This window comes from Sciurus vulgaris (genome assembly GCF_902686455.1).
Source record: "Sciurus vulgaris genome assembly, chromosome: 16".
In the NCBI taxonomy this organism is placed as follows: domain Eukaryota; kingdom Metazoa; phylum Chordata; class Mammalia; order Rodentia; family Sciuridae; genus Sciurus; species Sciurus vulgaris.
The window spans coordinates 23,123,614-23,148,464 of record NC_136477.1 but is presented as its reverse complement, the minus strand read 5'-3'; the positions used below and the strand labels follow the sequence as shown (position 1 = coordinate 23,148,464).

Genomic DNA, 24,851 nt, shown 5'->3' with positions numbered 1-24,851 from the left:
TTAAGATGCTGGACTTCTCCTTTGAGGGCCTCAAGCTTCCCAGGTCAACAACTTCCAATCAGGATCCATCTGAAATTTTTCCTCTTTTCCACTGTAGAACTCTCCCACTCCTCTGCCTGATTTCAGTCTGCCAAGTGTAAGTGGTGGTGGTGAACTCCTTTGCTATAGCAAGTTCTGAATAAATAGTCTTTGCTCCTTCTGACTTGGGTGGTCTTTATTTGTTGCCACAACTCTTGTTTAGAATTTTAACTTCCCGGCATGCTGTGTGATGTTAGGCAAGCCACTTCCTCTCTTTAGACCTTACATTTGTCAACGGAAGAAACTGGTTCGACACTTAGTCGTTTTTTTAGTGAACAGATATTCCTTGGCGCTCAAAGAAATTTGGCTCCCAGAGGTACTAGACATTGGGTGACGTTAGAGGCACAACGATGAAAAACTCTCGGACAGAATCAGCTCTTGCATAAGGCAGAAACTAGTAAACCGAGGCAGGTATACGAACCGATGCAGTCAGGGTGCTGCCTGGCAGCAGCATCCGTCCATCCGCGCACGGTGCACGAGGCGGAGAGGAAGGCGTGATCAGGAACACGGGAAAGGGTTCCCAGAGGGGCCTTCTTGCCCAACTGCCTGCCCCCCGCCCCCCAGCGCTCCACGGCGCCGCGGGGCTCTAGGTGTCTGGGGAGACTCCACCACCCTCTCCTCCCGCCCAGGGCGGGAAGGAGGACCACAGAGACGCGGCGCCTCCGCCGTCCTAGAGCAGCCGCAGCGGCGAGGCGCGCAGCTTCGGCCTCCGGCTGCCGAGGCCCGGGGCACGGAGCGCGGCTGTCCGGAGCCGGCTGGCAGGACGAGGACCCGGGGCTCGTCCGGCAGCTCGCGGGGCTGGGGTGTTGCGTCTGGCCCTTCGGCGCCTGCGCTCGCCTCCCGGGAGGGCGACCGGGCCATGGCGGCCGCGGCCCTGGCGAACGGAGTGCGCCTCCGCCGGGTCCTCCAGCTGTTGGCGGGACTGCCCGCGCCCACACGGCCGCGCCCGGTGAGTGCGCGCGGGTGCCCAAGCAGGCTCCGCCCTGCCCTGGCTCTGGGCCCAGATCCCGGACGGAGAGGGGGCGGGAGGCCGCGTGGAGATGGGGTGTAGCCCCGAGGGCGGGCCTCTAGGGACCGGCAGGGCGGAGAGCGCTCGGCCCTCTCCCGACCCCCCGGCGCGGGAAGCGGGCGCGCACCGCGAAGGCGGCGTCCAGTGTCGCAGCGCTGTTCAGCGTGGCGGCCGCGAAGGACCGGAATTTCAGTGAGGCTCTTTTTATAAAGCTGGTTATGTTTGAACTGGGTTCAGGATGAACAGGAATTGACATGTCAGGAGGAAAACTTGTTCAGATAGGGGAAGTCGCAGGTGCAGGGCACAGTCATGGGGAGAAGAGTTTGGTTTCCCAAAGAATGGTGGGACAGTAGGGGATGAAGGTGGCGGCTGCAGGTAACCTGGCCCTCGGAACAGTGAGTGGAATTCTCTGCAGTGCCCGGAATTGGAATATTTATTAGGTAGGTAGAGATGAGCCAGCCAAAGCCGTTGAGCCCCGTAGTGCTGAATAAATCACTGTGGGAACTTTGCGGGGCAAGGACTGCAGTAGAATGGAGAATTCGCTCCTCTGTAGTACAGAGACAGATCCTGAATGAGGCTGTGGACGGAGTTATAAGTCTTGATGGTTATAGGTTAGCACTGTTGGTGTTGCCTGAGGAAGAGTTTGAAAGAGAAAGAAGAGAGGATGCAGGAGGAGAGGATCCTAGAGATACAGGCACAGAGAGAGGCACTTGGGGAAGAGAGTGGGGTGGGATGTTTTGGAGGGTGTGTGGAGCGGGGGATTCAGGGAATAAAGCCACAGTTTAGGATTTGTCTCTTCTTGTACATACATATCTCCCGGATAACCTGGGTAGGTCTGAGGCACTTTGGCTGACTAGGAGGGAAGAAAGAGGAAGTGTCCTACACAGCAGAGGAGGTGATGTTAGAAGGCAGTCTGACATAGAACGTAAGAGTCAGAGTCAAACAGGCCTGGATTCTGTTTCTGCTCTGTAGCTTTGGGGGAAATTAACCTCTTTGAGCCTCAGTGTCCTCTTCTGTAAAATGGATTTAATACCCTTCTCCATAGACAGTGAGATATTAAGTAATATATGTAAATTCACTGAACTTGTCACAGTTCAGTAAAAGATAGTTGTTACAAAGGGGTGGTGAACTTTGAAGGAGGACCCCTTGTGGCCAAAGGATGGGATCCAGACCACAGAGGTGGTTTTGGGTAAAGGGATGGAAAGAAAATTTTGGAAGAGATTCATGGAAAAAAAAAAAAAAGGATGTTTGGATTGCTGAAATAAAGATGAAGAGACGTGAGAAAATTGATGGCTGATCCCTTACATGCTTGTAAGTAGGGGGCAAAAATCTGAGAGTTTCCTTAGAGGTTCAGAATCCATAAACCTAGTAAGTGTCCCTGCCAGTGCCTCTTGGTGTCCTGTCTGCCATCATGGCAAGCCTGAGTTTTGGGATTGACCTCAGACATTTAAACACATGTTGTTTCAGGAGTCAGTGACCTTTGAGGATGTGGCCATCTACTTCTCTGAGAATGAATGGACCGGCCTGGCCCCTGCTCAGAGGGCCCTGTACAGGGATGTAATGTTGGAGAATTATGGGACTGTGGCTTCCCTGGGTAAGGGTCTCTTCCTTTTGGCTCTGCCTTTGCCCTTCAGAGTTTCCTGAATCCTTAAAGGCTCAGGAGTCTGATAGTCCCCAGTTCAGTGATAACTTCAAGATCCTAGATTCTTAATGGCCCAACCTGAGCAGTTGCTGGGAAATGAGAAATCCTGGAATCAGTTTGGGCCTTGCACAGGATTGCCTTGCTGAGAGGTCAGAGCTGCCCAACGCCTCACCCCACTGAGTGCCCCACTGAGCCTTTGGTTCCCCCGTTAGGGAGAACCTGCCCAAGACAAGCATCTTCATGCAGGTATCTAAACTTGATTGCTCTAAGAGGGAGAGGGCAAGAAGGTTCAGTTCCTTAATCAATGGAATCTGGCATTTCCTGACTCAAACTGCTATCGAGCACCTCTTAGGTACTCTGTCAACTTCTTAATCTTTGTAAGAGTAAAATGTATATAAAAAGCTTCCAGGTCCTCTCTCCTGGGTCTCCTGCTCTTTTCCCTGGACTTCCTTATCTTATTCTTCCTGGTTATTTTCCTTCTTTCCCCTCCTGCCCCTGAAGACGGAGAGGCCTGGGAGGAGATTGGGATTTATCTGTGTCATACCACTCACCTGCCTGTCCCATTTCCTTCCCCTCAAGCAGCATTTCCATTTCCCAAACCGACTCTGATTTCCCAGCTGGAGCGAGGGGAAGCACCCTGGTGCTCAGTTCCTCAGGGAGCTCTGGATGGAGAAGGCCCAAGGGCCATCACCTCAGGTGAGTGAGGACATGTGCCAGTTGAAAAGCTGTTCATATCTAGCAGAATGAGATTTGGTCAAGGAAGTAGGTGGCCCTGTGTGGGAGTGGCTTACCATCTGATTGATATACTGATTCCCTAAAAAAATGACTTCCCTAACTCCACCCCATCCTGTTCATCACAGAAGAAGGCCCTTCTGGTCTTAGCCTCCTTTACCTGTGCGACTATAAAATAAAGGAGAGGTGGGCTACTCCAGCTTGTTAGAGGCCAGATCTAGTATGGCCCAATCCCAACATGCCCTCTCCCATTTGAGAAGAGTATTGGCTCTTGTGTGTTTGCTTATTTATTTCTGTGTGTTTATTGATTAGATAAGTTTATTGGTATTTAATGAATTTATTGCTGGCACACCATCCACCGGCAGTTAACCCTTCCCTCATCTACCATGGACATGGCTGAAACCCCTACAGCCAGTCATCACTTGATTTTAAAAATGTCATAGGTTTTGTGTACAATGAATCAAAATGCAGTCTGTAAAAAATAAAAATTAAAAAAATTATTGAAAATACCAACTAATAAAAGACACTTCCTGGGTTAAAAAAAAAAAATGTCATAGGAATGTGTTCTTTTAACCTAGTGCTATAGACACTAGTTGGATTTCCTTTTTTCTCTGTATTCCCATGGTCTCCTTTGAGTGCTTATTTTATTCGTTCCAGCTCCTCTGTGCCATCTTTATTCAACTCCTCTGCCTCTTCCCCATCTCTGCTGTTATCATGACCACAATTTATTTACTCCCTGACTTTCTTGTTTTCTCTGATTGGAGGTGGCCTTTCTACTTTCCTGACCCACTAGTGACTTCCAGCAAAAAATTTTGACTGCATTTTGGGATACGATGGCCTTTATCATTAAAGAGCACACAATCGTAATAACCCTCAGCCGAATAGTTCCTCTTCTTAAGGAATTGTTGATGGGGAAAGCCCTGGGATTACTTTTACCCCAAATAAGGCTTTCTTGTTTTCCTAGAAAGAACTTGTTCTCTTGCTTTCCTAGTGGAATCCTTTCTGAAAATCCCTTTCTGGAATGTTTCCTCTTTCCCCCACAGAACTCTTCTGTGGCTCAGTGAGACTTGAACTGCATCTGCAACCTCCACATTCTTGTTCTGGCAGTCCTTTTTTTTTTTTTTTTTTTTATGTTAGGATACTTTTGATTGCAAGTATTAAACCCCATTAAAACTGGCTTAAATAACAAGGAGGAATTTATTGTTTTATGAAACTGTGAGGGCTATAGGTACAGTGAGCTGCAGGTACAGTTTAGAGAGAGTTTCAGTCTCTGCTCTGTCTCCATGTATTTGGTTTTGCCTACAGTCTGGACTTCTCTCATGGTTGTAAGGTGATTGGTACACATAACCAGGACTCTGCTTCTTCATACCTAGGGAAAGAAACAGGGCATAGCTTCCTTAGGCTTCACCCAGGGAAAATTTAAAGTTTCAAGTGTTTCTCTGATGGATCTTCTTAAATCATATACCTGTTCTAAATCAGTCCAGTGATTTAGACCAGTGACCAGGGAAATTCAGTACACTGACTGACTTGGCCAAATTGCTGATCCCTGAACCAGTCTTCCATGTAGTGAATGGGATGGGATTAACCTGCTTGGCTTAGGCCAGTCAGAGCCTAGTCTAGGAGCTGGAGTTGGGATCACTTTCTATGCCTGTCCCCAGAAAGGTGGTGGTTCCTCCACAATGGTGAGGTGGAGAATGAATGTAGCAATGTCCTCAGGATCTCTGTGCTTCCTTTCCTCTCCACCTCCTGGAATTTCTCATCTTTGCTTTAGTCAAAAAAATCAACAGCTAAGTTATTCCTTGAGCAAAACTCTTAACTCCCTGACCTGCAGCAGACTTCCTTGGAATATATCTGTCTCCACTAAAATTCCACTTTCATCTTAGAGAAGAGGATCTCAGGGGACACACAGTCTCTGGCTTTAGCCACATTTAAGTTTGTTGTTTGAAGGTGTTTCTTAGGAGGTTATGGAAGGAGCTACACAGTGACAGATGTTAGCTAAACCTGAAGTAATGTTGTTAGAGTGGACTTTTGTGAATAGAGATGTCTGTCATACTAGAAGTGACTTCTAGAAATGAGGCTGTGAGATCATTTCTTATGGCTGTCACAGAAAGACCCATCATTTGTGGAATGAATGGTAATAGATGGAGAAGCAAGGAAACTAAGAGACTCTGGTTTCCCAGAATAGCCTGCCTGGGCAGAAAGTCCTTAGGAGCAACTCTTTGCAACTGCATCCTATCCTGATTCTTTTGTATGTGAGCTTTTCCCTGCCTATAGAAGAGGACTTGTTCTTTTCAATTTCTTCTTGACATTTTACAATGAGTGATAAGCTTTCATGTCATTGGGAAATGATGGAATTTCAACTTCCCTGAGCCACTGTTTTCTGTTCTTTATATTGCTCTTGCCTCCCATTTCTGGTCATTCGTATTGCCTATCTTTCCACCTACCTTCATTCCTCCCTTACCACTTCCATCCCTACTCCATTCCTAATGGACCCTGCTCCTCCAACTGAGCCAGCCTTGTTTGTATCTTGCCCTGGCAGGATATCCATTTCTAAAGCCTACTGGGATCTCGCATCTTGAGCAGCTGGAAGAGCCCTCGAGCTTGAAACTACCAGCAGAGGGTCCAAGCCTAATTTGCACTGGTGAGAAGGAAATGAACATTTTTCTTTCAGTCATAGAGTTTCTCTGTCTTTTGTTTTTAAAATATTAAAAGCCTATTTTGCCATTCATGTTCTAAATAAATGACCTTCCAAAATTCCCAAATCAACCAATTTATTAAGAGGAAACTGAAGCCCCGAGTTTCCAACGTTTAATAGGATAAGCGTGATTAATTAAATAATCATGGCTCAGGGGGTTTTAGGCCTTAGCCTGGTCTTATGGTGGGAATTACCATCCCTGAGGAGTCTATCTAGTTTCTACCATTTACTTTTGGTTGCCTTCCATGTGTTAGCCCTGTTTTTGTCCTTTTGGGATAGGACAGGGCCATCAAAACATGGGTGACTGTGAAGAGACATGGATATATTAATACGACTTAGTGACCTTTGTCACTATCATAGGTAATGATATTTGCAGCTCTGATTTCTTTCAGAGAGCATGTTGAAGAGTGAGAAAGAAGATTTTATTCTGAAAGAGGAAGTTTTTGAGGAGGCACAGGACCTCATGGCGCTATCAAGTGGATCTTGGTGGTATGGCTCCCAGCAGTTCTTATTTGGAAAAACCTGTGAAGAGGAGAAAAGCAGGTTGAGGAGGTGGCCTGGCCATCCCAATAGGGGAAATTTGGAAAACAACACAAGCGATATTGTAGAAGTGATTGTCAAGGATGAGATGATCTCAGTAGGAGAGGGTTCAGAGAATACTGATGTTAGTAAGTACCTTAGGATGCATCAGAAAATTCTAAATGAGCAGGTATTCTACATACGTGAAGAATGTGGCAAGTGTTTTGATCAAAATGAAGACTTTGGACACCATCAAAGAACACATAATGGAGACAAGATCTATGGATGTAAGGAATGTGGGAAGGCTTTCAGTTTTAGATCACATTGCATTGCACATCAGAGAATTCACAGTGGGGTGAAACCCTACGAATGTCAAGAATGTGCTAAAGCCTTCGTTTGGAAGTCAAACCTGATTCGGCATCAGAGAATACACACTGGAGAAAAACCCTTTGAATGTAAGGAATGTGGGAAGGGCTTTAGTCAGAACACAAGTCTGATACAACATCAGCGAATCCATACTGGGGAGAAACCATACACATGTAAGGAGTGTGGGAAAAGCTTTACGCGAAACCCAGCTCTTCTCCGGCATCAGAGAATCCACACTGGAGAGAAGCCTTATGAATGCAAAGATTGTGGGAAAGGCTTCATGTGGAACTCAGATCTTGCTCAGCACCAGAGGGTTCACACTGGGGAGAAGCCTCATGAATGTCCTGACTGTGGGAAGAGCTTCATTTGCAAGGCACACCTTATCCGACATCAAAGAATCCATACTGGGGAAAGACCCTATAAGTGTAATGACTGTGAGAAGGCCTTCAGTCAGAATTCTGTCTTGATTAAGCACCAAAGGCGCCATGCTAAAGAGAAACCCTATAACTGTTGGACCTCTCACATTCTTGAACATTAGAGATGCATACTGGTGATTCTTGTTTATAATTTCTAGGTTACAGGAGCCCCAGAGACAAATGAGATGACCTTCTACAATTTGCTATAACCCTAATAGCCAGTATTATTTTGCCCCTTCCCCTGAACAGATACCACCTACTCTAGCAAGTCTAGACCCCCTGTGCGACGGTGTTTATATGAGGCACCACTTGACTGAGCACCTACTCAATTAAACAGACCTTTCTTCCTCTTCTACTTCTAACCAGTACCACCCAAGTTAGTATCTAATTATGTGCTGTCTCATGTTTTTCAGTCTCATGTCTTAGTTTTGACTCCCAACTGAAGAACTCTTTGAAGATGAGTACTGCATTTCTTTTGTACTTCAAGTTTTAAACTTACTTATATTTTGATTAGATAGAGCATGCTCATGATAAAAAAAAAAATGAAATAGTTTTGAAGGGTGCTCAGTGAAAAGTAAATTTTCTTGTCATACCTATCTCCAAGTTCTCCCCAGAAGCAATCACTTTTACAGGTTGTATATCTTTTTAGAGATTTTCTTTATATGCAAATATTAATACTGCTTTTCATGAGTCGGCCTCACAGAAAACCTCATTTGATATAGGTCACATTTGCAAACTCCAGGACCTTCCCTTCCTCTGAAGTTGTAGTTCTCCTGGAGGTCATCAGGGTAACTTAGGGAAAGCAGCAGAGAGGGGTCTATGTTGTGCAATCTTGAGAGACCACATTGCACTGAGTTAGGAGACAGCACTCTGGGACTGGGAAAATGTAAACCCAGTGAAGTTTTTTTTATTAAAAATATGTACGGTTAAAACCCTTTACTGCTCTATTATCCTGAATTTCCCAACCTGTCCCATACTCATCACCACGATAGTCCCTACCCTAAAATAAGCCACGGGGCCATCACCAAGGGTGGGAGAAGTGGTTATGCTGGTGGTGGTTAATGCTCTGTTAGGTAGCCTCCTCTAGTTAGCAGTTGGAAAATTCCCATATAACCCAGCATCTTGGTATCAGAGTCACACTCTTCCTAGGCCCAGGATCAGAGAAAACAAATGCTGGAAATACATAGATTCTATGCAGGAAAGTAAGGAAGCCTAAAAATTAACTCTTTTTGAAATCGGGAGTTTATAGAACATTTTAGAAGGCGAATGCAAGCTGTTGGTACTATGAAAGATGCAGGATATTAGAAAGTGGCACTAACCATCTTAAAGGTTGAGAGGATTAACACATTTGAGATATGGGCGAGATGCAAGTGGGAATTTCAAATTGGCAATTGTGTATTATGGGCTAGAACACCATGTTAGCCATGACTAAAGCTGTTTATTTGGGAGTTACCGAATGAGCAGGAAACAAAGCCATGGGAAGTAATGAACAACAATCCCCTAGAGATGGGAAGAAATGAATAAAATCAAGAGCTGTACTGTCCAATATAGTAGCCACCAGCCACTGGTGGCTATTTAAAATTTAAATGTAGTTCTTTTAGTCACAGTGGCCACCTTTCAAGCATACCATATGTGGCAGTTAGCCGTCTTATCATGTAGCATGAATTTATAAGGTTTTCGTCATTGCAGAAATTCCTAGATAGTGCTACCTTCAAGATGTAGCAAGACACCAAGACCCAGAATGGAGAGCTAAGGAATATCAATTCAGTATTTAGGGAGCTGGATAGAGGGAGGTTCCAGCAAGGAATGCTAAGAAAGAGCAGCCAGTGAGGTGCTGACAACATTACCAATGGGGGTTATGCAGGCAACAGTTTAAATAGGATTGAAACATGGACAAGGGCTGCAAGGAAGTGATAGTTGAAACCCTAAATATTCATAAGCTCCCAAAGTTGGGATGATGAATGTGTGCTGGATGAGGTCAGAGTCTTAAAAACTGGAAAGAGAGTTTACGCAATAAAATAAGAGCCCATGAAAGTAGAATCATGAAAGAGAAGGAACAGTTTGGACCTGCCAAGGAGCATCAGAGAAGGTGATCAACCTTAGGAATGCTCTTGCTCAAAGATGGAAATGTTTGTAGGTAGAGTGGTTGAGTGGCAAGATTCATAGGTAACATAACAAGAAGTTACAAAATACAGCAAAAGATAGGCATTCCAGAGGATTAGGAAATTGCATGTGGAAATGGGTGGCCCCTACTAGGAGAGTTTTTTCCTTACCGGAGGCCTATAGGTGAGCACTTGGAAGCCCTAAGTTCCTATCACAGACTGCTTAGGAATTGTGATGTGAAAGACCTTCCAATTTTTAATGACACTTTCTAAACATGTAAAAGTCAGAAGAGGAATAAAGTTAATATCAATTCCTAAATTTTAGAATATAGACAGTGGAAATTAACATTTTCTGATAAGTTACAATAATTATTGAAAGGCAAAAAAAAATTGACTATGGGAAAATTTTGTCTTCAAATTAAAAAAATATAGGATTAGAAAATGAGGGTGTATGGAAATAGTATATTGAAAAGTAGCTAGCCTACCCAGAATTCCATAGGGGAATGAATAGTTAAAGTCCTGTTATGTTGCAAACTGTAGCCAGTTAAAGTTGCCTGTGTTAGAAGCACCTCAGTTGCAAACCAGTGTCTGCAATTCTGAGCATCTGTCTTTGAGGCTTTCAGTTAGGACTCTATAATGATCATCTCTGACTTGTTTTCCATCATCGATTCCCCTTCTTTCTGGAAAGAGTAACCCAAATATTCCTTGGGAAGTTATCCTTTCTCAGCTAGGTGGTTTGGATCTATCCACAATTTCATTTCATTAGCTTGTCAGTCAGATTGTCCCATCCCCTTGGCCACAAAGCCAGTGTGACCTGAAAAATCTACTGAGTCTTCTGGAAGAAAGACTTTTCCTTCTTTGAGATTTGCCAAAGAAGATATTCTCTGTCCTCTGTGTGGCATGTAGGAAAATGTGAGACCTGGGACTCTAGAAACTACTTTTTTTCTATGAAAAGAGAGACAGTCTAGAACTTCCAGGTGATACCACGTAGAGCCTGTAGATGAAGCTAATGCCAAAGAGAACAGTGACAAAACAGGGAAACTAATTCCTTACCAACATCATTTGAGCCACTAGATCAAGCATGACCTGAAGAAGATATACTTCCAGCTTTTCAGCTATATGAGCCAATAAGAATATTTTGTTAAATTAGTTAAGAGTTGAGTTTTCTGCCTTTTGTAAATTAGCCATTCTAATACAGGCTTTTATTTGAAAGCTGTTTTCTCATAGAGCATCTTACTGTTGCATTTTTTCCCTTATTTTGGTAGTAATACAAGCTACTTATTTTTATCTCAGTTGCTCAGAGGTCAAGTGACTAATAGGTGACCTTCATACCCTAAAGATAATTTCATAAATACCACCTAATTGATCTTTCAACTCACTTCATAACATTCCTTCCAAACTTGATGAAAATATCCTCTCATTCCCAGATTCTTTAGTTCATATCATACACCCTCATTTTCATTTCTTCCAATCTATTTCTTCCAATCTCTGAGGAAACTTTCTGTACTCTTTTTTTTGTACTTTTTTTTTTTTTTTTTTGGTCACATTCACTTCTATGTTAAGTCAGATCATTGTGGAATAACGAGGTGTTAGATTGAGATCTGCTAGATATTTAGTTTTACTGAGCAATATTATCGAGGGGGACTGAGTTCATACCCAGAGTCAGAGCCTGTGAGACTGAAAGTCATGTCAGTGATTGAGGTGAAAGTTACTTTCTTATTATAGCAACAAAGAAGAAATTTAAAAAAACTGGCTTTGATCATTTTTTCTTCATTTTTCCCCAAAGAAGTACTCTCTGTGTTTCGTTCAAGCAATATACATAACAGAGTTGAACAATGGTATTTTTCAGCTGTACCCTCATTCCAGTACGCCCAGTCTATCTAATCAAGTCTACAGTATCTAGCACAAATGAAGCCTGAGACCCAGTTCCTTCTGATTTCCACCATATTGTAGCCAATAAATTTGGTAAAAAGTTATTTCATTTGTTTTCAGGTGATATGAAACAAATGAGCTTTAATTCTATTGATAATAAAAATAAATTATAAAGAACTGGTGTGTGAGAAGAAGCCAGAGAAAGTAAATTTTTTAATAAGAAATCCACTGGAGTCTTGGAAAGTAACCTCCTCTATAGATTTCTCTTACTGTGGAATGAGTTTCCTGCCCATCAGAAATATCCTGGGAGACTAATGTAGTTTTGGGCTCTGCCTCCTTCTGTTTGAGAAAATATTAATTCTGAATGCATGGGATCTAACTGCCAGGCCTCAAATATACATGATTATTTTCCAAGGAGGCTGAAGAAATCTTCATGCAAATAGAGCTGAGCTCCCTGCAGTATCTGCCCTAGGTGTGGTAGATCAGATTCCCTGATGTTTCTTTGAAAACATGCCAGTCTGTGTGAATGGGCCATGAGGAAAGGAGGGAAGCATGCAGGCTGGAAATTTATTGCAAGAAGATTAAAAACAGAGAAGCCAGGATGCATAAAGTGAAAAGTATTCTGAAAAAAGTAACAGAAATACCCGAGGGAAGCAGGAGTGATGATGTAAAAATAGAAACTGGAAATCAACGTGAAGTATACCCATCCGTCCATAGAACCTTGTGCTGACTCCACTTACTTTGGGGCCACAAGCTCCTCTTGCCCCACGAAGTGAGAGATGTCCTTCAGACTAATCATTAGTGATACTTACTCTCCATTTCCTTTCTGCCTCTTATTCCTCAACTCATAAAGATTGACTTCCTCTCCCACCAAACTCCCTAAACTAAGGTTACTAGCACAACTGGCTTCTGGGCTCCACCCTCTCTATAATCTTTATCTCTGGCGATAACTTACACACCCTGAAAATGTTCTCCCTTGACTCCCAGGACGCTGCTTTCTCCTGATGTTCCTGACCTGTTAGTTTCTGCTGCCTTTGAATCCTCTACCCCTGTTCATGCTTTAAAGATAACCAGTACCCTAGGAATGCATTCTTGTCCCTGTTCTAATGATGATTCTAGGTGACAAGGCTTTTCACCCATTTGACGAAAGCTACACACCTAGTTTTCACATGTACAAAAGTGAATTTATTACCTTTACCAGCAGGTATTCATTAGTTCCTGTTTTCCCCACCACCCATCTCCTCATCCAGGCCAGGAAACTCAGGGGCTCCTTCAGCTCCTTTCTATCCTGCTTCTAAGTCGTCTGACCAGGTTTTGCTGACGACTCCATTGCACAAATGCAGCAGGCCTGCCGCTTCCTTTCCACCTCTGCTTATTTCACAGCTACCATCTCAGAATTTTGTGATAGTTGCTATTATTTCAATTCACTTTTATTAAGAGATCAAGAAAACCTACTTAAAAGGGCAATCTAATCATATCATGCCCTTTCTGGAAATCCTTTAATGATTTTCTGTTACTTAAAAAGCAGAATCCAAATTCCTTAGGTAAATCTTCAAAACTGTATTATTGATTTGTTTTAATCTATGGTTTGGTTCTCTTTCCTCACTCTCCCCCTTGGCTCTCAACTTCAACCATTCTTTTCTTCCTTTAAATTCTCAACCGTGTCTTTCTCTTTTAAGTAATGAGTGAATATTCCTGTATAGGCCAGTGATTCTCAACAGGAGATGGTTTTGCTTCCCTATCAAGGGGACATTTGGCAATTTTTAGACATTTTTTGTTGTCACAATTGGTGGTGGCCTGCTGCTGGCATCCAGTGGGTAAAGGTCGAAGATGCTGCTAAATATACCACAATGCAGAGGATGCTACCTGGGGTAGAATTGGATCCCACAGGTTAAGTGTAGTCCCACAAGACTGCCTTCTACTTCAGACATCAATGGCAATAGATTGTCACCTATACTTCTGCCCAAGCGGCTATGAATCAGGGTTCTCATGTCTTCCATCTCAGGTTTCATTAATTTGCAAGGACAGCTTGGAACTCAAGGAAACATGTTTATTACTTTATTTTAAAGATTATTACCAAAAACAGCTGGGTGTTGTACATCTGTAATGCCAACTACTCAGGAGGCTGAGACAGGAGGATTGCAAGTTAGAGGCCAGACTGGGTAACCCTGTGTCAATACAAAACAACAATAAAAACTGGAGATGTAGCTCAGTGGTAGAGCACTTGCTTAGCATGCATGAGGCCCTGGGTTCCACTCCCTAAAACCCAAGAAAACAGAACCATAAAATGGATAAATGCTGGATGGAAGAGATGCACAGGCCAAGGTATGAGGGAAAGGGTGAGAAAATTACATACTCTATCCTGGTGAGCTACCCTTCAGATACTTTCAAGCATTCCAAAAGCTCTCTGGACCCTGACCTTTTGAGTTTTCCTGGGGCTTTGTTGCATAGGCATTATTGACTAAATCCTTGGCTGTTAGTGATCAACTTAACTTTAAGCCCTCTCCCTGGAGAATCCATTCTTATGCCCTAGGAATCCAGTCTTGCCCCTATTTTAACTCTAACAGTGTTTCTAGGTGTCAGGATCATCCAGATCTCTGTCTATGCACTTAAATGCATGCCCACTCTCACCCTTAGACCTAGGCTGAAAACAGTCTGACCCAGGGCATGTGCCTCAAGGGGTCCTGAACTTTGGAGATCTTCTTCTGTATTATTAAGTCACCTATAGTTGCCTAGGAGTGGCTAAGCCCAACTGTACTGTCAGATGGGGCTGAGGGCTTCCAAAAACAGACTGTAACTTATGTGGGCCTTTGTCCATATTTCTTCCTTCTGGGGACACTTTTTGACATTTTCTCCATTGGGGAGTTGACCAAGAATCCTGAGGAGCTACATAAAACAGGGACACCAGAAACGTGACAACAATGATTTTGGATGACTTTCACTCATGTCAGGTCCAGGGTGTGTTCAGGGGCTTGGATTGCTAAAGTTCCACTGCCAACCCTTGGGTCCAAGCTGCATGTGGGCACCCTTGTGTCATCTCTTGCTCATTTGTGTTCCTACTTTAATGCTGCCTGTTGGCTACAACACCCAAGGACAACGGTTGTGATAGCAAAAATCTCTTCTGCACTGCTAACTGTTGGCATCTAGCATGGTCACTTGAACTGCTCCATGGTCTCTGGATCAATGTCAGGAGGTTTTCTGGGGGTGACCACACCTTATCACCTCTGGGGGCTTTCAACAGAATTTACTGATAGATGTCATCTCTTACCTCTTATTGATGCAGTGATGATACTGTGTCCTGAGTCATTCTTTAAGCTCCACTGGAATGGGAGAATTCAACTGCTCTTCTCCCTCCACCCATGGGTCCATTGCTTATCTTCTCTGCTGGGGGTTGTGCTTCAAAGGAAAAGGCATAAACAGCATTGGGGAGGCGGATTGAAACCAAAGCATCACCTGGATCCTTTCTGACACCAAGCTGGAGAGTTCCACCGGAAAATGGGGGAATGTCTTCAATCCAATTTCAATTGTGGGGAGACCCCCAGGGTCCCAATGGGCCAAAAGGTGGGGTCTCAGGGCAGGGTATCCATCCGACTGGACGGATGGCTAGATGGATTTTACCACTCTGGAGAATTTAGGGGCCAGTGTTAGATGCCAGGAACAAAATGGCAAAGGGGTCTCTGATCCGGAGGTTTGCAGGGGGTAGGGGAAGGGAGGGATTGGGGAGTGAATGGCAAGGGTGTGGGAAGAGTGTCAGAAAGAGGATGCATCCAGCACCAATAAAGAATTCAGTACAAATCCTTCCTCACCCCACGTAGCATAGGCCCTGAAAACCTAGCCCAGGGTTGGGGCCAGTTATGGGTCGTGTACTGGAAGCTGTTCAAAGTGGACTCAGAGGCTGTGAAGAGTCTCTTTCTGTAGAGTGGGGAGGGAGGTGAGGGAAGAAGCAGTCAGTCTGGGGATGCAGCCATAGTTGCATGAATGTGGCTGGGGGTCCCCCCCTGCCCCGCCTCGACAGATGTCAGAGATCCTTGTGGGTGCCAGGCACTTCAACAGTCACTTCCCAGGTCCCAGTGGTTGTTTAACTTAACTGTAGATAAAGGGGAAGGGTGACAGGGAAGGGTCAATTTTACTTTGCTTCCATTCCTGGTCAGGGAACCAAAATATGTAAGCTCATGGCCCACAAATAAGGGAGGCAGGAGACAGGAAGCAAACCTTGGATCAGCAAGCTTTCCTTCATTCTGCAGCAAAGTCAATCGATCAGGCAGTGGGGATGGCCCATTTCTGGGTATGGAGATGGCCCCTAGGTTACAGAAGAAGTCTGGGTTTTATAGTTTCATTGTAGACTGTGGACATGCAGTTTGGACAGTCAGGGACCTAGTCGTGCAAGATAAAATTTTAACTTAGGAAGGTAGCTGAAAAAAGGTTGGAACTCATTGTTATTTGGGGAGACAGGGGTCCAGATCCCGAGGGATGAGTACTCAAATCTTGCTCATTGATTTTCTTTCTCTGGGATCCATTGTTTCCCAGAGTTTTGATATTAGCTGTGCCTCCATTTAGTACTAATTTGCAATGGGGGGAGGTCAAAATTCAGAGCCCAGCATTCAGTATCTGCCCCTTTCCCGCAGGGCCCATTGTTATTGGGAAAGGATATACTGGGACAGGTTTAATATTTGCCTAATTTCCCACCCACCTCCTCCTGAACCACACTGTTCCTCTGTTTTTCTTGGGGAGCTGTCTTGTAGGAATATTATTTTCTGTAACCCTTCAAGCAGCATTAAGAGGTATCACATTCTAAGAATGCAGTGATTACCACAACTTAAGAGAAATCAAGGTTGTACAAGGTGTGAGTCATTGATTATGTGATAACATTCCACATGATAAATTTAATATGACCAAGGAATTTACCATTCACATATTTTTCCCTGCATGTTCTGGTAAACCTTGTGTTTGTAGCCATTGAAATAAACTTTGAGAAAGTCACTGGAAGCAAGTATTCATAGAGGGCATGATGATGCAATGTCATGAGTAATGTAACCAGCATTAAATAAATGGCATGAGGGAACCAAGAGTCACAAGAGATCTATGTTGTTTCAATGCAGTGAAGAATTTGATTTCAAGGACAATCAAGGAAGAGAGAGGACCATGAGATGGCAGTGTTGCACAAGTTTTATTAGGCAGTGCATACACAGGATTGCATAAGAGGGAAAGTTCCTTACTGAAAGAGACTTTCCAGAGACTCTGAGGCCACCACTCAGAAGGGAGGGAGAGCAAGAGAACTCCTGAGAGAGAGGGGAGTTAAAGAGAGAGGGTGTTTACATGTCTAGGCAATGTTGCTCAGCCGCAAGGTGGGGGTCTGTAGGTCAGTGAGCTATGAAAGGCAGCAGTACTTGGGAGGTCTTTATAGCTACAGGGTAGGTTTGTCTTATCTATGACTAGCAGATGTTAGGGGCATTTTTCATGGATTTTGCACAGCAGGGAGCCTCTAAATGGCTAAACAAATGCTCATTTGGGTTATATTTAAAGTAACTGGGCGTGTAAGAATTTTTCAAATGTGTAAAAAGTCTACTTAAATATGTGTACCCTTAAAGCTTAATATAAATTCCTTATGTTTAGAAGTTATTACACAATCACAAAGGAAATTTCAGATTCAACAATATTCAAACTCAGTCAACTTACTATTAGAGACTGCAATGTTTTGCTGAAACTAAATAGCTAGTCTATAATAAATATTATGCCAACCACTCTGGCATAGATTCTTTTCATTTTTCCTCAGCCTACCTACCCAACCTTGTATTCTATGATGAGAAGGGAGTGAGATTCTAATTCCTGCTCTCTAATATTTAAAGGTCTTTTGGAGGTGATCATTGAAGTTTCTATAAGGAACCAACACTGAGGACTTGAGATAAAATTACCATGAAAGGGTTGACCCAGGTCCCATGAAAGCCCAGTGGATCCTGGAGAAGTGTTGGCTTCAGTGATGCTTGGCTCCTCTTGGGCTCTTGCCTCTTGGTGGAGTGACTGTTTTTAGGGAACAGCAATTGAGCATGAGTGAGAGAGAGCTGTAAGCTTCGAATTCCATGGGGGATATCCTAGTGGCTATAGGAGCAAGACAAGTGAGGACATCTGGACAAGTGGGTGAGTCATTCACTGGGAAGCAAGTCTAAATCAGGTAAGAAAAAAAAAAAAAAAAAAAAAACGGTATACAAGGTTGCTTCCTCCCTCAAATTTGGTCTTACAGTGCAAGACAAAAAGCACTGCCTTTTTGACACCCAGAGGGTCTTCCGGATACACAATAAAGTCGCTAAGTCTATTTCGACTTTAATTCATTCATTCAGCAAACCTTTCCAAAGTTCCCCTATCTTGAGCAGATCCGGCGCTCAAGATGTCCTGGGGGACATCAATACCTTCCTCATTAATTCACCCCTGTTCAGATTTGCCAGGCCTCTGATTCTCTGTCTAGGCCCTGCCTAGAGATATCCACAGCAGGAGGGAAAGCATCAGTGCAGGGGTTGCACCTGTTTGGGCAGAAAAGAGGCTAGGGCCATCTTGGGGACATTAGTGATGGGCCCCACCCCCTCACCTGCTGTGCAACGGAATAAATGGCCCCTCTTCTTGTGCCTTCCTCCTTTCTGAGGTGCTATAGGTCAGTGAGCAGGACCCAGGTGCGGGTCCATGTGCCTCGACTCAATCCGGTTCCAGGAGGAATAGGGGAGCTCTCTCTTTACTGCTCCCCTCTTCCTAGGCTTGCCTTGAGGGAACTAGAAGGAGGGAACCACCAAGATGCGGGTCCTCCAAGATTCCTAGAGAGAATAACAGGGATGGTATCGGTCGGCCGGTCAGTGTGATGACGTATTTCCGGGACAGCCATTGTGGTTGTTAACGCTTAAGGGTTTGGGTAGTGAGGATCACGACTTCTGCTTTTTAAAAAGCTACAGAGGCCACCAGGGATCTTCGGTGAGCAGTTCTGGCGTGGTCTGAGACGGACAGGACAGGACTGGGCCCCTAGGGAGGCGGGCGCGGCTACAGCTGCCCTCATCCGGACCTCTGCACGCTCAGTGGGTCGAGAGGGGCACTGGCAGGCCTGGGATGCCGGCCGCACTTTCCTGGTTCCCCGTACCCGCAATAGCCTGTAGCCTGTTCAGGTTCAGACAGTGACACCAATTCGAGTGCTGACATCGAGGCTCAAAGTTTAAACTGTCCCAGCTCCAGTACACACGGCAGAACACTCCTCTCACGGCTCCAGGGCCCTAGTTTTTGCTCCAGCTGCGGAAACCCCAGCCCTACCCCTTGGCCTGTGTACAGTTCACGTGCTCTCTCCCTTTCAGTTGGTTCCAGGAAATTGATCTGTCATAACTTCATTTGCCTGGCAGATGTATACCCAGTGTGGAATGCATAGCAGCCAACATTGAGAGTACTGAAATGGGTGCTATTTCCTCTCCAAGATGGAGTCGATGGAGCCTCTTTAGTTCCCATATTGGAGAGTGTAGAACCCTGGAAATGAGATTGTTAAATCTCATAAAAATGTTAAATTTAAAACTTCACAACCAGTCATAGCCATCAGGCTCCTAACCTGTGCTGTGTTTCACATAGTTTCCTATGTACAGTATTGGAGATATGGAAAAGTTTTTTTTTTTTTAAACCTGGCTCTCTTTTTTTTTTTCTATTGTAAACAAATGGGATACATGTTGTTTCTCTGTTTGTACATGGCGTAAAGGCATACCATTTGTGTAATCATAAATTTACATAGAGTAATGTTGTTTGATTCATTCTGTTATTTTTTCCCTTCCCCCCACCCCTCCCAGCCCTCTGTAACCTCTATACAGTCCGTCCTTCCTCCATACTTGCCCCCCTCCCTAACCCTAACTCTAACCCTAACACTAACCCTTCCCTCCCCCCCATTATGTGTCATCCTCCACTTATTAGCGATATCATTAGTCCTTTGGATTTTTGAGATTGGCTTATCTCACTTAGCATGATATTCTCCAATTTCATCCATTTGCCTACAAATGCCATAATTTTATCATTCTTTATGGCTGAGTAATATTCCATTGTATATATATACCACAGTTTCTTTATCCACTCATCAATTGAAGGGCATCTAGGTTGGTTCCACAGTCTGGCTATTGTGAATTGAGCAGCTATGAACATTGAGGTGGCTGTATCTCTGTAGTATGCTGATTTTAAGTCCTTTGGGTATAGGCCAAGGAGTGGGATAGTTGGGTCAAATGGAGGGTCCATTCCAAGTTTTCTAAGGAATCTCCACACTGCTTTCCAGAGTGGCTGCACTAATTTGCAGTCCCACCAGCAATGTATGAGTGTACCTGTCTCCCCACATCCTCGCCAACACCTGTTGTTGCTCGTATTCTTGATAACTGCCATTCTAATTGGGGTGAGATGGAATCTTAGGGTGGTTTTGATTTGCATTTCTCTTATTACTAGAGATGTTGAACATTTTTCCATATGTTTGTTGATTGCTTGTAGATCTTCTTCTGTGAAGTGTCTATTCATTTCCTTAGCCCATTTGTCGACTGGATTATTTGAATTCTTGGAGTAGAGTTTTTTGAGTTCTTTATAGATTCTGGAGATTAGTGCTCTATCTGAAGTATGATTGGCAAAGATATTCTCCCACTCTGTAGGCTCTTTCTTCTCATTGCTGATAGTTTCCTTTGCTGAGAGAAAGCTTTTTAGTTTGAATCTATCCCAGTGGTTGATTCTAGCTTTTATTTCTTGTGCTATGGGAATCCTGTTAAGGAAGTCTGATCCTAGACCAACAAGATGAAGATTTGGACCTACTTTTTCTTCTATAATCTGCAGGGTCTCTGGTCTGATTCCGAGGTCCTTAATCCATTTTGAGTTGAGTTTCGTGCATGGTGAGAGATATGGGTTTAGTTTCATTCTGTTGCATATGGATTTCCAATTCTCCCAGCACCATTTGTTGAAGAGGCTATCTTTTCTCCATTGCATATTTTTGGCCCCTTTGTCTAGTATGAGAAAATTGTATTTATTTGGGTTTGTGTCCGTGTCCTCTATTCTGTACCATTGATCTACCTTTCTATTTTGGTATCAATACCATGCCGTTTTTGTTACTATTGCTTTGTAGTAGAGTTGAAGATCTGGTATTGCGATACCCCCTGTTTCACTCTTCCTGCTAAGGATTGCTTTAGCTATTCTGGGTTTCTTATTCTTCCAGATGAATTTCATAATTGCTTGCTCTATTTCTGTAAGGTACACAATTGGGATTTTAATTGGAATTGCATTGAATTTGTATAGCACTTTAGGTAGTATGGCCATTTTGACAATATTAATTCTTCCTATCCAAGAACATGGAAGATCTTTTCATCTTCTAAGGTGTTCTTTAATTTCTTTCTTTAGTGTTGTATAGTTCTCATTGTAGAGGTCTTTCACCTCTTTTGTGAGATTGATTCCCAAGTATTTTATTTTTTTCGAGGCTATTGTGAATGGGGTAGTTTTCCTAATTTCTCTTTCTGAAGATTCATCACTTATGTATAAAAATGCGTTGGATTTATGGGCATTGATCTTGTAACCTGCTCCTTTACTGAATTCACTTATGAGTTCTAAGAGTTTTCTGGTGGAATTTCCAGGTTCCTCTAAATATATAATCATGTCATCAGCGAACAGGGATAGTTTAAGTTCTTCTTTTCCAATTCGTATCCCTTTAATTTCTTTGGTTTGTCTAATTGCTCTGGCCAGAGTCTCAAGAACGATGTTGAATAGAAGTGGTGAAAGAGGGCATCCCTGCCTTGTTCCAGTTTTTAGGGGAAATGCTTTCAGTTTTTCACCATTTAGAATGATATTAGCCATGGGCTTAGCATAAATGGCCTTTACAATGTTAAGGAATGTTCCCACTATCCCTATTTTTTCTAGTGTTTTGAGCATGAAGGGGTGCTGTATTTTATCAAATGCTTTTTCTGCATCTATTGAAATAATCATGTGATTCTTGACTTTAAGTCTATTAATATGGTGAATTACGTTTATTGATTTCCTGATGTTGAACCAACCTTGCATCCCTGGGATGAAGCCCACTTGATCATGGTGCACTATCTTTTTAATATGTTTTTGTATGCGATTTGCTAAAATTTTGTTGAGAATTTTTGCGTCGATGTTCATTAAGGATATTGGTCTGAAATTTTCTTTCCTTGATGAGTCTCTGTCTGGTTTAGGTATCAGTGTGATATTGGCTTCATAGAATGAGTTTGGGAGGGTTCCCTCCTCTTCTACTTTATGGAATACTTTGAGAAGTATTGGAATGAGCTCTTCTTTAAAGGTTTTGTAGAACTCGGCTGAGAACCCATCTGGTCCCGGACTTTTCTTTGTTGGTAGGCTTTTGATGACTTCTTCTATTTCAGTACTTGAAATTGGTCTATTTAAATTGTTTATGTCCTCCTCATTCAGTTTAGGCAATTCATATGTCTCTAGAAACCTGTTGACGTCTTCGAAATTTTCTATTTTGTTGGAGTATAGATTTTCAAAATAGCTTCTAATTATGTTTTGTATTTCAATCCTGTCTGTTGTGATATTTCCTTGTTCATTCCGAATTTTAGTGATTTGGGTTCTCTCTTGTCTTCTCTTTGTTAGTGTGGCTAAAGGTTTATCAATTTTGTTTATTTTTTCGAAGAACCAACTATTTATTTTGTCAATTTTTTGTATTGTTTCTTTTGTTTCAATTTCATTGATTTCAGCTCTGAGTTTAACTATTTCCTGTCTTCTACTACTTTTGGTGCTGTTCTGTTCTTCTTTTTCTAGGGCTTTGAGCTGTAGTGTTAGGTCGTTTATTTGTTGAGTTTTACTTCTTTTATTAAATGCGCTCCATGAAATAAATTTCCCTTAAGTACTGCTTTCATAGTATCCCAGAGATTTTGGTATGATGTTTCTTTGTTCTCATTTACCTCTAAGAATTTTTTAATTTCCTTCCTAATATCTTCTGTTATCCATTCATCATATAATACCATATTGTTTAATCTCCATATGTTGGAATAGTTTCTGTGTTTTACTCTTTCATTTATTTCTAACTTCAATCCATTATGAACTGATAGAATACATGGTAGTGTCTCTATCTTCTTGTATTTGCTAACATTAGCTTTGTGGCATAATATATGGTCTATTTTCGAGAAGGATCCATGTGCTGCTGAGAAGAAAGTGTATTCGCTCTTGGTTGGATGGTATATTCTATAAATGTTCGTTAAGTCTAAATTATTGATTGTGTTATTGAGATCTATGGTTTCTTTGTTCAGTTTTTGTCTGGAAGATCTGTCCAGTGGTGAGAGAGGCGTGTTAAAATCACCTAGTATTATTGTGTTATGGTCTATTTGGTTTCTGAAATTGAGAAGGATTTGTTTGACAAACATGGATGAGCCACTGTTTGGGGCATAGATGTTTATGATTGTTATATCTTGCTGATTTATGCGTCCCTTAAGCAGTATGAAATGACCTTCTTTATCCCTTCTGACTAACTTTGGCTTGAAGTCTACATTATCGGAAATGAGGATGGATACTCCAGCTTTTTTGCTGAGTCCATGCGCATGGTATGTTTTTCCCCATCCTTTCACCTTTAGTCTATGGGTATCTTTTTCTATGAGGTGAGTCTCTTGCAGGCAACATATTGTTGGATCTTTCTTTTTAATCCAATCTACCAGTCTATGTCTTTTGATTGATGAATTCAGGCCATTAACATTCAGGGTTATTATAGAGATATGATTTGGTTTCCCGGTCATTTGGTTCATTTTTTAAATTTTATTTATTTATTTGTTTGACACAAGTTGTTTCCTCCTTTATTTGACAATTCCTTTAGGATAATTCCTCCCTTTGCTGATTTGCTTCTTTGTTTTTCATCTCTTCCTCATGGAATATTTTGCTGAGAATGTTCTGTAATGCTGGCTTTCTTTTTGTAAATTCTTTTAGCTTTTGTTTATCATGGAAGGATTTTATTTCATCGTCAAATTTGAAGGTAAGTTTTGCTGGGTATAAGATTCTTGGTTGGCATCCATTTTCTTTCAGGGCTTGAAAAATGTTGTTCCAGGCCCTTCTAGCTTTTAGGGTCTGGATTGAAAAGTCTGCTGATATCCGTATTGGTTTCCCCCTGAATGTAATTTGGTTCTTTTCTCTCACAGCCTTTAAAATTCTGTCTTTATTTTGTATGTTAGGTATTTTCATTATAATGTGCCTTGGTGTGGGTCTGTTGTAATTTTGTGTATTTGGAGTCCTGTAAGCCTCTTGAACTTGATTTTCCATTTCATTCTTCAGATTTGGGAAATTTTCTGATATTATTTCATTGAATAGGTTGTTCATTCCTTTGGCTTGTTTCTCTAGGCCTTCCTCAATCCCAATAATTCTTAAATTTGGCCTTTTCATGATATCCCATAGTTCTTGTAGATTCTGTTCATGATTTCTTACCATCTTCTCTGTTTGTTCAACTTTGTTTTCCAGGTTAAATATTTTGTCTTCAATGTCTGAGGTTCTGTCTTCCAGGTGTTCTATCCTATTGGATATGCTTTCTATGGAGTTCTTAATTTGGTTTATTGTTTCCTTCATGTCAAGGATTTCTGTTTGTTTTTTTTTCAATATCTCTAACTCTTTATTGAAATGATCTTTTGCTTCCTGTATTTGCTCTTTTAACTGTCAATTGGTGCAATCATTCAATGCTTGCATTTGCTCTTTCATCTCATCATTTGCTTCTCTGATCATTTTAATTATGTACATTCTGAACTCCTTTTCTGTCATTTCTTCTGCCATGCTGTCATTGGGTTTTATTGATGTAACATCTAGATTTGTTTGCAGCATTTTCTTTCCTTGTTTTCTCATATTGTTCAGGTATCAGAGGACCGCTGAGATATTGCAGATTTCCTCTATTGACTTACAATGTCCCTGAAGATTTCTATATATATCCCCCCTTAGCCTTCAGTAGGCTGAAGTCTTGGAGGAAGTTGATAATGCGGTGTTCCACAAGGAAGCTGCCTCTCTAGGAGTGGTGGCCTTCAGGTGGGGTATAATCCCTGCTAGTGGGCGGAGGTGCCTCCACTTGTTGACCAATGGTCATCCAAAGGGGACCTAGGCTGCGGGCTGAGGCAAGGCCTGTTTGGGCCTGAGTCTCTGGTTTTACCGTCCTTGTGGGGAAACCTCATCCGGCAGGGAAGACTCACCCGGTGGGGAGGTGTCACTGGTCAGTTCCCTCCTAGAGGTTCCCCTCAATTTACAGCTACCGCCTGGTCTGGGCTGCCTTCCTCTGCAAAGTTCCCAGGGGCCCGGCCCTACCTCCTGGGCCTGGGAGCCTCACCCTTCGCAGATGAATCTCCTTAGGCTGCCTCTCCTCAGAGAATCTGCCCGCAGGCCTGGAACCTTCGTTCCGCCCTAAGCCTGTCTCTGTGCGGCTCTTCCACCAAGAAGCCTCCTAGATCCTGGGACC

The 24,851-nt window shown here is 42.9% G+C and overlaps 1 protein-coding gene across 2 annotated transcripts; it reads left to right on the top strand.

Annotated features, from left to right (window-relative positions):
- The first annotated feature begins 242 nt into the window (after nt 1–242).
- ZNF662 (zinc finger protein 662) lies at nt 243–12,431 on the top strand. Of its 2 annotated transcripts, none has more exons than XM_079114164.1 (5): nt 243–1,027; nt 2,555–2,681; nt 3,309–3,425; nt 6,001–6,102; nt 6,549–12,431. In XM_079114164.1, the coding sequence occupies exons 1-5, from the start codon at nt 938–940 to the stop codon at nt 7,577–7,579; spliced, it is 1,467 nt and encodes a 488-aa protein (XP_078970290.1). In that variant the 5' UTR covers nt 243–937; the 3' UTR covers nt 7,580–12,431. The 2 variants fall into 2 exon arrangements, with proteins under 2 accessions (XP_078970290.1, XP_078970291.1); XM_079114165.1 differs by lacking the exon at nt 243–1,027 and adding an exon at nt 2,171–2,398.
- Nucleotides 12,432–24,851: the final 12,420 nt, after the last annotated feature.